This window comes from Mustela lutreola, chromosome 5, assembly GCF_030435805.1.
Source record: "Mustela lutreola isolate mMusLut2 chromosome 5, mMusLut2.pri, whole genome shotgun sequence".
NCBI classification, from domain to species: Eukaryota; Metazoa; Chordata; class Mammalia; order Carnivora; family Mustelidae; genus Mustela; species Mustela lutreola.
In genome coordinates this window covers 50,520,962-50,534,302 of record NC_081294.1, presented here as the reverse complement: position 1 = coordinate 50,534,302, position 13,341 = coordinate 50,520,962, and the positions used below count along the sequence as shown (strand labels likewise).

General features: G+C 47.2%; 1 protein-coding gene across 1 annotated transcript in view; it reads right to left on the bottom strand.

Moving 5' to 3' along the window:
• ADRA1B (adrenoceptor alpha 1B) overlaps positions 1-4,475 on the bottom strand; it is a 49,428-nt gene extending 44,953 nt beyond the window's left edge. The window contains exon 1 of the mRNA XM_059174189.1: positions 3,256-4,475. Coding sequence (XP_059030172.1) covers positions 3,256-4,204 — 949 coding nt within the window. The 5' untranslated portion in view covers positions 4,205-4,475. The remainder of the gene's footprint in view (positions 1-3,255) is intronic.
• Positions 4,476-13,341: the final 8,866 nt, after the last annotated feature.

Genomic DNA, 13,341 nt, shown 5'->3' with positions numbered 1-13,341 from the left:
AGGTGGGGAGAGCTCCACAGGAGATGAGGGGCCCAGCCCCACAGGCATCCCAGCCCTGCTCCCAAAATAAAAACAAGGGAGGAAGGAAAACAAATGGGGCCCCTGCCCAGGACTCTGCAGAGGGCATGGCTATTTTCCCTCCTTCCCAGGAGGGATCCCAACCCTTCTCTCCCACAGAGAAGACAAACACAGCTATGGAAATCTCATGCTATCCAAGCACCTGGAAGTCTCTTGCTAATTGGAAGTTCCTTCTACCTTCACTTCCCTGTTTGCCAATGACTATCTCCCTCTAGATCTGCTTTCTCTCCTTGTTGAGTGAAAAGCATTTCATGGAAAATTTCAAATCTGGAACCTTGTTCAGATTCCAAAAGAGTTACTGTTCTACATCATGCTCCCATTGTTTGGGTGTTATTTGAATTCAGGGGAAGTAGAAACCCATACCACCATTTTACTGGGATGGTCTTCCTAAATTATTAAGAACATGCTAATTAAGCACCTCCTCTGTTTGAAGCTCTTGAGTACCTTTCAAAGTCCATCCCAAACCCAAGGCCAAGTCCGTATTTCTTACCTGCCCAGGCTTGGGCAGCCAAGGGAGAGGATGCAGACAGAGTAGCTTAGGGATAGCACCTTGGGAGATCTTTGGGAGTCAGTGGCAGTGGTGTTCAGGAAGGTTTCATGGCAAGGAGAGGAGAAACAAGCTCTGAGAGCAGACCATGGAAACCAAGGACCTGAGATGTTAGGGGGTTATGGTCTCAGAAAGTCACGAACAGAAAAGGGAGAAAAGGCAGAGATAGGGTGCTTGAGAAGAAACTGAGGGTGAGTTTGTAGAGCAGGACCCACAGAGAAGCCACATCCTCCTGCACCAGCGGATGCCTGCAGAAGGGCTAAGCTCTGAAGCATTTAACTTGTGTCCAGGAGGCTGGAACCCGAAGGGAGCTGAGAGATCCTCTGCCAGTGATTCTCAAAGCCTGGTCTGTGGACCACCTCTTCAGAATCCCCTGGTAGGTGGTTAAACATGAGGGTTCCTGGGACCCATCCGATTTACTAAATCAGATTGTCTGTGGATTATGTCTAAGAAGCTGAATGTTTATCAAGTTCCACAGATGATTGTGATCTTTGTTAAAGTTTGAGAGCCCTTGATTTAGTCCAACCCTTCTGTTCCTTGGAAGTGAGATCTGAAGTCTAGAGAGGTAAAGCAACAAGCTTAGGGTAACAGAGCTGACTGATAGCAAATCTCATGTGAGAACTCTATTGCACTTAACTCCTGGGGCAGTGCTCTTTCCATTTCAACATGCTGGCAGCTTATTCACCTATTCGGATCTGTTTCCATCACCCCCTAAAGTGAAAGCCTGCACCTTTGATCCATTCCCTGCATCCTGCCGGGGTCTTCTCCTTCCTGAGGATGCTCTGGTCATAGCCTCTGCAGGCTGGGGGGCAGAGGCAGAAGGAAGAAAGGAGAAAGACTCAGTTCTGAGACTCTAATAACAGTTGTAGGGTTGACAAGTGAGTTGAGCAGGAGAAACACACTTACGGCTGAGGGGTGATTGGGATTTAGTTTGTAGTACAAAGCTAACTTTCACTGAGCTTTTGCTATGCACCAGACACTGCATTAAGTCCTTTCCATGCATTAGTGCAAACCCCATGGAGCAAACAGTAATTAGCCCTATTTTGCAGATGGAGAAACTGAGGCTCACAGACCAGCGGTCATTTGCCCAAGGCCCATGCTACCGCATGACCAAATCACTTCCACATACCACCATGATCTTTATATAGTCCAAAGCAGTGTGAACTGTTACCCACTTTAACCCAACAGGCCTACAAAAGGACCCCAAGACCTTGGGAAAAAAAGAAAGCTTCTCTGCAGTGAGATGTGACCACTCTTGGGGGGCACATACAGCTTCAAATGCTTCCCATGTAACACACTAAAAATATTTCCAAAAGGCATTAATTTGCAAGCCTGCCTCAGAAATGACAACATGGAGTGTAGGTTAAATACCTTTTTTCTTTAACTGTTTCAAATGGAAACTCCAGATGTCAATTTGCTTTCCTTCCATTTGCCCTTTTCTGGTGAAGGAAGTGTGTCTACAGAATTTTAGTTATTTGAGGGATTTGGTTAGGTTGCATTCTAACGGAGCCCTGGGTGTGATTGCAGGCATATATGGTCCATGGCAAGTAGCAGCCGTTACCTCTTCTGCTGTCATGGCACATGACTTTGCAATGATCACCTCCCTCCATTAATTTTCTGGAGTGTCCCCCAGGGATGGAAGAGAAAACCACAGCAGATCAGTGCCTTAGAGAAAGGACAAGTGTTTCCCAAGCCATGTGGACAGCATGTCACGGTACCCTCCTCTAGGTTTACCTCCTAGCCAGACCGTATCTTCATAGGAAAAATCAGGAAGCTTTTTGAACAACTTTGACCACTAAACAAAAGAAGATGGACATATTTGTATAGGAGAGGATGAACTCAATTTCATCCCAGCAGGATTTGGTGCCTGGCAGCCTAAGGTGAGGGACCCCTGTAAATTTAAATCTGGCTATTCCAGGAATCACCAGAGTTAGGAACATTTTTGGGTAAAAATTGAAAACATGTGACCCTCTGTCTTCCTTCTCTTTTAAATCTCAAGCTTTAGCTCACTCAAGGGCTGATTGGGGCAGTGCAGCTGTTAAAATGTTCTTATTAACTCATAACGAAGGGAATGCATTGAGGTGAGAGCAAGCGGTAAACGGAGCCGGGGGAGGACGCAGCCTCTGCAAAGCTCACTGCGAGCATGGGTCTCTGCAAGAGCCCTGGAAATGCTGAATGAAACCTGCCTTTCTGCGTACGAGCTGCCTGCCTGCTTCCCAAATGCTGCGTCTGCGGTAACTACAAACTATTTTGTATGCTGCATTAGTGACGCTGCCTTAACCGGCACATCATTACTACTGAGATAACGCTGGTGCGATGTTCAAGTCCAGTGTCCTTTTTAATTATTAAACTGACGCCGTTGAATGAGTCATTCCACATACCAGATTTTCCTCCTGTGGTTCTATTTCAAGTGACTAGCCCCTTTCTTAGCGTGTTCCACTAACACCTGAGTTGGTTCTTAGCCAGCTTCCCAGTCTGCAAAGCCTTTGCAGAACAAACAGTATTCTCCAATTGCCAAACACACACAGACCGCATAAAAAACAAAACCCACAAAAAAACTTTACAGTAAGCTCACCAGTAAACCCGAGATCTGAAAACACCCAGTTCCCCTCCGCCAGTCCCCAACTTACCAAGTGGTAGAGCGATGAAGAAGGGTAGCCAGCACAAGATGAACATACCGACCACAATGCCCAAGGTCTTGGCTGCTTTCTTTTCCCTGGAGAACTTAAAAAGTTTGACAGCTATGGAACTCCTGGGGTTGTGGCCCTTGGCCTTGGTACTGCTGAGGGTGTCCTCATGAAAGTTCTTGGAGTGGATTCTCAGAGTCAGCTCCTTGGAGTTGGACATCTCTTTCATGACTCCAGCCTCCAGGTTCTTGGTGGTCCTCTTGGCAACGATGTAGACGCGACAGTACATGACCAGAATGACCGCCAGAGGGATGTAAAAGGAGCCCAGGGAAGAGAAGAGGGCATAGAAGGGTTCTTCGGTGACCCCGCATTCCTTGTCATCGTTGGGCGCCGGCTCCTTCCACCCAAGGAGAGGCCCAATGGAGATGACCGTGGACAAGACCCAGACGCTGAGAAGCGCCAAGATGGCCTTCCTGCGGGTGACGAGCGTGGGGTACTGCAGGGAGTAGCGCACCCCAATGTAGCGATCGATGGAGATGGCGCATAGGCTCAGAATGGAGGCGGTGCAGCACAGGACATCCACAGCGGCCCAGATGTCACAGAAGATCCGTCCCAGCACCCAGTAGCCGAGCACCTCCAGGGCCGCAGAGAAAGGCAGCACGGTGAAGCTCAGCAGTAGGTCGGCAACAGCCAGGTTGACGATGAAGTAGTTGGTGGGTGTCCGCAGGTGACGGTTGCAGGCCACCGACAAGATGACGACGATGTTGCCCACGATGGCAAAGAGGATGAAGGCGCCCAGCACCAGGCCCACGGAGATGGCCCTGGTGATGTCCAGCTGGGGCAGTGTGGAGTTGCTCGAGGTCTGGTTGGGGCCAGTGAAGTTGGCATTTTTCAACTCTCCCCAGTGGGCAGGTGCTGATGTGTTGTGGCCGGTGTCCAGGTCGGGATTCATTTTAGAGTCGGCCCTCCATAGCCTGGGATGAGCGGGCTGGAAGGGCTGCGGCCAAGCTCCTCAGCTGCCCTGCAACTTTGCTTCGCCCGCGGTCTTCTTCCCAGAGGCGCCCTCCCGGCGAGGAGTCATCTCCCCCGGGCAGCCCAGCCCCGCGGCGCGTCTCCTGCCTGCCTGCCTGCACCGAGCCGCCCGCTCGCCGGCTGTCAGAGGGAGGCGGCGAGAGAGGGGCCGAGGCGGCGGCTCCAAGTTTAAAGGTCCACGTCAGGCGCGCGGGGCCGGGCGGGCGGGGAGCGGCGGGGGAGGGGCGGCGGCCAGGGGGCGCCCGGCTCGGCCCGGCCCGCGGCGGGTGTGCGGGCAGCGGCGGCCGGCCCGGTCAGCGCCGAGGAGGGTCTGCTCGCGACGAGCCGCCTCTGGGCTCACTGCACGGCGGTGACATCAGGCGGGGGAGCCCGGCGCCCTGACTCCGCGCGGCACTAGGGGGCAATGCGGGTCCAGCGAAGGCGCCCGCAGCCCCGACGTCGCCACCTGGGCAGCCCCGGGGCCGGACGCCGGCCCCCACCCCCACCCCCACCCCACCCCTACCTCACTCGTTGCCCACCCACCAAGCCCCCAACGCGGCCCTCGGGCTGGGGAGGGGGAGGTGCGACGTGAGCGTGAGGACCCCCGTCCCCGACCCTGAGGTGGCCCGCTGGGATTGTTGCCCCTCCCTTCAGTCTCAAAAGTGGCATGGGGTGCTTGCCGCTAATGGGGGGCGTCTGGAGTCAGCGCCCAGATTTAGGGGGGTGTGCAACTTGTGTGGCACCTAGAAGAAGGATTGCAAGGTTAGGCAGGTGAGAGGGGTTTGAGTAAGATCTGAGACACCCCCCCCCCGCCCCCCTGCCCCCCAGCTCCCTGTGAAACCTCTCTGGTCTTGTGATAAAGTCCAAGGGCTTCTCTTCATTCATTCGTTTATTCACTCCCTCCCTCACTCACTCCTTCAACAAATTGTTAATGAGTCCCCACTGTCTGCGCTGGGGACATAGCAATTGAACCAAGGAGACAAAGACCCCTGCCCTCCAGGAGCTTACACTCTACTGGGAGGAGACAGACAAGAAACAAATAAATAAACAAATCATGAGGTGTGTCTGATGAGGACAGGTGTAATAGAAAATAAAGCAAGGAGGGGAACTTGGGATGGTGTGTGTTGTGGGGAGGAGTATTGGAAATTTTAAAGGGGTTCTCACGATGTCACTGGAGTGATGTTTGAGTCAAGACCTGAAGAAATGAAAGACGAGCTAGTGGGCTATCTGGAGGTGAGGGTGGTGGTGGTGGCAGAGGGAGAGACTGCCAGGCATCTGGGGAAGGGACTTGTGACATCTGGATTATTGATTTTCTTCCCCCGTTTCTGTCTGATGTTCCCGTTGGACATTCAGTTATAGGGATGCACTCCCAAAGGTGAGCATATGGTACTTAGGAGTGAAGATACTGGTACTGGCTGAGGGAGAGCCTTATGCTTGTTGACATTTATTCAACACTTGTCATGTCATAAACAGCGTACTAAGTACATTCTGCATTTTCTCATAATCCTAAGAAGGAAGGGCTATTCTCATCATCATTTCCATTTTGTGGATGGGACAAGGTACAGTGAAGGTTAACTCTTTGCCCAAGTTCACACAGCCATAATGGAGAGAAGCTAGGACTTGATCCAAATAAAGGTCTATCTAGAATTGAGCACCCAGCAGCTGTGTCACACTTTTCGCTTGGAAGCACTGCAGGGGTGGATTTTTTTCCACCAGATTCATTGAGATATAACTGACATATAAACTTGGTGAGTTTAAGGTATACCATGTGCTGATTTGATGTGTATTGTAAAATGATTACCATTGTAGTGTTAGCAAACATCTTCATCATGTCACATAAATATAATTTCTTTCCTGTGGTGAGAACATTTAAGATCTACTCTCTTAGCAACTTTCAAGGATATAATACAATATTATTAATTATAGTCACCATGCTGTACATTAGATCCCCAGAACTTACTCATCTTACAACTGAAAGTTTGTACCATTTGATCAACATCTTCCATTCCACTGTCCCCAACCCCTGGCAATTACCCCTCAACCCTGTTTCTGTGAGTTTGGCTTTTTGATTACACATATAAGTGATATCATATAGTATTTCTTTCTCTCTATCTTACTTCACTTAGCATAATGCCCTCAAGTTTCATCCATGTTGTAGCTGTGGCAGGATTTCCTTCTTTCTCTTGGCTGAATAATATTCCATTGTGTATGTATACTGTAACTTTTTTTTTTTAATCTACCCACCATTTGATGGACACTTAGGTTCTATCCATATCTTGGCTCTTGTGAATAATGTTGTAATGAACACGAAAGTACAGATATCTTTTTGAGATTATATTTTCATTGGCTCTGGCTATATAACCAGAAGTGGAATTATTGGATCATATGGTAGTTGTATTTTTAATTTTGGGGGGAAACTCCATACTGTGTTCCAAAGTGACTCTAGCAATTTATATTTGAGGAAGGGAGTGGATTGATTATTATAGAGGGAGCTGTCTTCCAGGTAGTAAAATTTTGGGACCTGAGTTGCTACTGTTAAGAGAGAACTCACATTGATTGAGCTACTACTGAGAACCAAGCATTTACTTATTGTCTTTTATTCTTCACAACAATGCTTTGAGAGGGTCATAACCATAGTCCGTTGACAGAATAGAAACCCTGTGGTTCCAAGAGGGCTAGTACATTGCTGAGGTCATGTGGCTAGCGGACTTGTGATAAAGCAATGTAGGGACAGCTGTAGATTGAAAGGTAAAGCTTGATGCCTTCTTTTCCTCTCGTCCAGAAGCCCACATCTAAGGCTTCCCACTGTCTGCCCTTGATAATCACTTTAACTTGATATTCAGAGGTGGGGAAACAGGAAGTCACTCAGGGTGATTTCCATTTGAACTCCTCAACCTAGAGGTAGGTTCTTAACCTCTTTTTTTTATTAGAAAAACTTATAATACAAAATATGAATACATTTAATATATAATACAAAATATAAATGCATGATTATCACACACCTCTCTATGTTTTAATCTAAGACTTTAAACTTCTCCCACCAAATTGCAGAGATCCCCAAATGCACAAAATACACAATTTCAAGGGTTCCTTGATATTAAGAAATGTCTGGTCGAGGCAGCCCTGAAAACGGATTTTTTTCCCCCTATTTCAATTAAATTTGCTCAAGTTGTATCTGAAGAATCTAAAATAACAGAGTCACAGGTTTATAGTGATTTAGCTCTTCAAGAGCTATCAAAACTTTCACTTGCCCATTTTTGCATTTTGGAGGTGGTCTAGGAGGGAAGTGGTAAACTCCTATAGATAGTCATGTGTAGAATTTGGTTATCAAACTTTTTCTCCAGACCACAGAGCAGTGCTCCTTCCTCTACCCAGAGGGAAGCCACACATGATAGCCACTCATGACTTGGTTCAGGTATCTGAATGTGGAAGAGATTATTGAGCCAGATCAAAAGGTCCAAAATCCATGTAGATTTCAGACATATTGTCATTTACTGGTGTCTTTCACAAAGGCAGAACAAACATCCCACTGTAAGGGAAATAGGTATTAGCCTTAATAGCAGCCATGTACCAGGACCCCACTAAGCAACCTTTGCTAATGGTCCTTTCCTTGCTGCTCCTCTCCTCCCTTCACTGGAGCTGCCTCTTAACCCCTCTGGCTGATATTTGACCCATGGAATTGACCATTTGTTTAGGTGTCATGAGGATACAGAAGATATTTCATTTTCTCGGTACTCCCTGGGGCAAAGCCAAGCATAGAGCTCTGACTCACTCGAGGCTTGGGGAAGAAGAACCTTTTCATTATCCATCTGATTACATTAGAAACCTCTGATGTTGCAAGCTCCCATTTCTTTGAGCCCTCTAGGAGAAGCTGTCACTGAATTTGACCTGTGGGGAGACCAAGGCAATGGGAGGTTCTGAGATCAGCTTAGAGGCTCGATGGGAGGAGGTCTCTCACCTGTGACATGCAGTTTTGCAAGGTATTCCCTCTTTAGTTAGCTCTCTCGACCAGCCACAGATATCTAGATGTAAGATGTAAGATCTAGATGTAAGGCATCGTGCTAGGTGCTGTGGGTAAATCGGAGATGAATTAAATCAAGCAAGTGATGACCTAACACCGAGTCAGGTGCTATGGGAGAGGATGACGATGGTAAAGCACCCTTCAGAGATTACCTACTATGTGCCAGGCACTGTGCTATGTACCCCACATGAGTTTACTCAAATGTTTACAACACCGCGAGGTAAGAATTGTCCCCATGTTACAAACGAGGAAACTGAAGTCCAGAGAGTTCACGGAGTAGCTGAGTAAGCAGCATTGGTATTCGAAGCATTGTTGTCTGGCTCCAAAGTTCGTATCCTTCTCTCTGCACCAGACTGAGATTTAAAAAAAAAAAAAAAAAGGTGGCAGAAGGTTCAGTGTTAGCCCTGAAGGAAACTACAGCAGAAAACAGAATGTGATCAGGGTCCTGGGCAAAGCAGAGGTCAGGAAGGGGACGGCAAGGCAGAGCTGTCCAGGAGAGAGGGCCCTGCAGAGGGACTCCTTGGGTGAGGCTCCCTTGCCTTCCTGGCCAGCACTTGGTCTGCCAAGGATTTGAGAGCTGACTTGGGTTCTAATCCTGCTTCCTTCATTTTTTTTTTTTTTTTTTAAGATTTTATTTATTTGACAGAGAGAGTGTAAGAGAGCACAAGCAAGGGGAGCAACAGAGAGAAAAGGAGAAACACGGTCCCTGCTGAGCAGGGAGCCCAAAGACATGGGGCTTGATCCCAGGACGCCAGGATCATGACCTGAGCCAAAGGCAGATGCTTAACCGACAGAGCCACTCAGGTGCCCCTGCTTCCCTCATTTACTAGCTGTTAATGTGACCTTGGGTAAGATGATAAAGTGAACTCCAGCATTAAACAGACCTGGGTTTAGTCCCAGTTCCACTAATTTATTAGCTGGGCAAGTTAGTTAATCAATCTCAGCCCCAGTTTCTTTGTCTGTGAAATGAAGATTATGATAGTCTCTAACTCAGATTGGGCTGAGGTAAGGATTCAATGTGATAATGTATAAAGTGCCTAGGACAGGGTAATAGTAATAGTATCGGCCAAGGGTTATTAAGTGCATACTAGGTGCTAGGCATTTTGTCCCAAATGACTTATATGCATGATCTGATTTAATCCTCATAATACTATTGTGAGGTGGATGCTATTATGACTGACATTTTATAGATGAGGAAACTGAGTCTCAGAATGGTTGCTCAAGGCTGCCGGGCTAGCAGGTGACAGAGCAATGCACCCAGAGAATGAGGCTAAACATGAAAAAGGAGTGAGGCATCTGCTTCATGAGGTAGACTGTGGTCTCCAGGATGTGAAGGAGACTTTTTGCCCTTGGTGAAGCGCAGATGGGATTGATGAGAAGCCCCCTTTCTCCTGGGCAGGAGACGCCCGCTACAAGAGAGGCATTTCCTCTGCCTCTGAAGGCAGCAGGACTGAGAGATTTCAGCTCCCTCTGGGCCAAGCTGTCCTCTCTGGTAATTATAATTTGTCAATCTTTGGTGCGGCTTCCCCGGCCCAGAACTTCCGGTAGCACAGCATTTCCCGGGAAGGTAGAGAGAGATCCTTAGCAGTCCTTTTTGCAGCCAACTGGTGAAGATTAATTGCCAAGTCATCCAGGGACTGAATTATATCATGTGCTCACGGAGAGCCCGGGAACCCTGAATTGGGGGCTGGGGGGCCAGGGCCCAGGGTGCCAGAACATGGAGTGTGAAAACCTGCTAACTCTGGAACAGAAGAACTGGTCCCTTCTTCTTATGCCCCAGCAGCAACTCTGGTGGGACAAGGTAAACAGGTTGCCAGCACCAGCCCACAGTGTTCCAGATGTGAGGGTCCGGGGGATTATGTGCTGTTTTCTCAAATGATTCTGGCTCTCCCTTTATGGCTATGGGCTTTGCCCATCACTTTGCCCAGGAATCCATGGTGGTCCCAAGATTTCTCTAGAATGAGCCTATACATGGTGATCTGGTTTGAAGGTGGGTGGAAGCTGTGTTGGCACTGTGCTCTCCATGAGACCAACACCATTGTCCATAACAAAGACCAAGGGGAGGGAACTGTTGGAGGTTTGACTGGGGCTAAAGCTCTCCCAAGATGCCCGTGTATTGCCACTGCCAGGATTTGCTTCCCAGCGACATTTGTTAAAACCATCAAAGGTTAATGCACAAGATCACAAAAAAAAATTATGGCAATGGACTCCTTACAGCTGACTTTCAAGTCACTGGCTCCTCTGGGCTCTTCTGCTATGGTCAGGATCACTCACTTCTGAGATGTCAGAGTCAGAAGGACCCTAGAGATCATCTAGTTCAGGGGTCAGCAGACTATAGCTGGTGAGATAAACCCAGTTTGTGTCTGATTTTTGTAAATAAAGTTTTATTGGAACACAGCCAGGCTCATTCACTTATGTTTTTATTGTGGGTACTTTTCATGCTACAGTGACAGAGCTGGGTAGCTGCAATAGGACGGTCTGTCCTGCAAAACCTAAAATATTTACTCTCTGACCCTTGATAGAAAATGTTTATTGACCCCTGATGTAGTTCAATACTGTTATTTTACATGCGAGAACACAAAGGCCCAGAAAGGAAAAGGGATTTTCTTAAGGCAGACCCAGGTTAGTAGCCCAGAGATTTAAGCCCAGCCACATTACTGTTTTTTGCCACTGTTTTTTTTTTTTTTTTTTTTGTTGTTGTTTTGTGTTGTTTTTTGCCTCTGTATGTGCAGCCTGGCACAGGCTCTGAGTTTGAATCCCAGAGACAGTTGATGAGATGTGCGACCTTGGGCGAGCTATGTAACCTCTTTTAGTCTCCATTTTTTTCCTACCTGACACCTGCAGATAATCCGTCCTATTTCTGGAGATAAAGCCCATATGAGGTGGTTGTGAGAATTTGTGAGAATTAAAGGAGCTGTAGTCTGTAACACTTAGGATGGGACCTGGCTCATAAAAACCACAATAAAAATGTGCTATTATTACTGATGTCCCCTGTGATCTTATGTGTATTAATCTTACCCTCCCACCTCCATGTTTCATAAAGAAAAGGACTATTCCTTATCAAGGGTTCTTTAACTTTTTGGGTCCTAGACCTTGTTGAGGTTCTACTGAGAGCTGTGGACACATTGCTTTACTCCACACTTTTCCTGAATTCCTTGTTGAGCTTCCTCAGTACCAAGTTCCTGGGAGGGCCCCTGGAGCAATTGATCTCCAGCCTGTTACTTCTTATTTTTGTTTGTTGAGCCTGTCTCTTGCTAACTCTATCTCTGTGTAAACTCTTTCACTCTTGGGCAAAAGAAGGAATCCAGTGTTTTCCCTTTCATCATGGAGCAATGCTTGAATTGAGTAAAGTGAGTGGATCCTGGCCTTATCTTCCCGGAGCTCACGATCTAAGATGAGTAATGAGAACGTGCATCTGAGGATGCATAGAGAATTGTGTCTGACATTGAACATGAATGTGAGTTAAATAAGGAAACATAAATACATGACATAGGTCTCAAATTTCTCCATCCCTCCTCTTCTTCCTCTTTTGTGCTCTCTGAACCAAACCAACCAACCTTTTTTGGGGGCTTTTCACTTGCAATGGCCACCAAGTTCAGAAAGGTCTAAAGGAAGTGGTGGGAACCTTTTTCCTTGGGGGCATCTAAAAATTGTATCTGGTATTAGAGCCCAGCTTTGGAGAGGACAGACCTTGCCTCTGGGGAACAAGGCAAGGAAGTGATGTCAGAGGACGATTTCTGCCTTCTCATTTCCATTCCTTGACAGAGATGACAGCGTAGGGCCTTGGGGTGAGGGTGGGCATGCTTGGGAAAGGAGTGTGGCATCCCCATGGGTCCTGCGGGCATGGCAGAGGAGGGAGGAGTGTGAGAAAGAGGCAGTTTTCTTTGCCTATCTCTGCCATGCACTGAAGAATGCTGGGACAGGAAATGCCCAGCGTTTCTCAGCTATTTATTGGACGCCAACCCGACAAATTTGGAAGGTTGCCTCAGGAGTCCTGAAAAGATGAAGGGAGAAGGAGGAGGAGCCTTGTTTTTTGTTTTTCTTTTTTCTTTGCCTTTTGTGGGACTTTCCTGGTAAGTGGTTGTGGGTAGGGAATACGGGGAAGATTTTGTGGAATGTTCTAGACAGGAGCACCTGATATAATAGTTATTAGCCACATGGTATGAATTGCACGTTTCTTGGCAGGGCTTCCAAATATCTCCAGCCCTTTGCAGTGCTCTCCATTTAAAGGTAAGAATTGCCTTCTTCCCATGGCCCTATTTTAATTAACTATGAGTACAGTTCTGCACCAAGAATGTGCCAAGCTAATTCACAGGCATCGTTTTATTTAATTCTCCAAACAGAACTTTTGGGAAAGATGTTGTTGGCTCCAATTTACCTATGAGAAAACTGAGGACAAGAGATGTCAATAAACTTGCTTAAGTTTGCCCGGAGATGGGATTAGAGCAGAAGCAGTTTGACTCAAAGTTGATGCTTTTCATCTCCCAGATAACCCAAATTTGGCTGCAGGCTGACCTCACTGCTAAACAAAATTACAGGAATTTCTGGGCAAACCTCAGTGGGCTGGTGACAGAGATCTACAGAGGCAGAAGTCAGTTTGGACTGTGTGCTACCACAGGATACAAAGTTCCTATGAGTCCTTCTGTGGAATTGGATCCAAGGACTACAACTCTCCTGCTAACCTCTCCTTGGGAGCTCAAGTAAGCTCAGGCTCGAGTTTCAATTCTTCCAAGCGCAAGGGTGGGAGACCTGATCCAATAATTTTCTGTAAGGACTTCAAAGGTTGTGTTGTTGATTCCATGATGGCAACCAACTGTTAGATTGAGAGAGAGAGAGAGAGAGAGAGCGCACACACAAGTCCATATCTAGACTCCAAAGAGCACGAGAGATGTGCAGCAGGACCTCAGGAAGTGGCTTATTAAACATCGGATCAAATTCTGGTTCCTGCCACTTCCTAGTTTTGTGAACTTGGGCAAAGTTATTTCATTTATTTAAGCTCCCAACTGTTTATCTGTTAAATGGGGATTTTAATAGTATTTACCCCATCAAGTTTTATA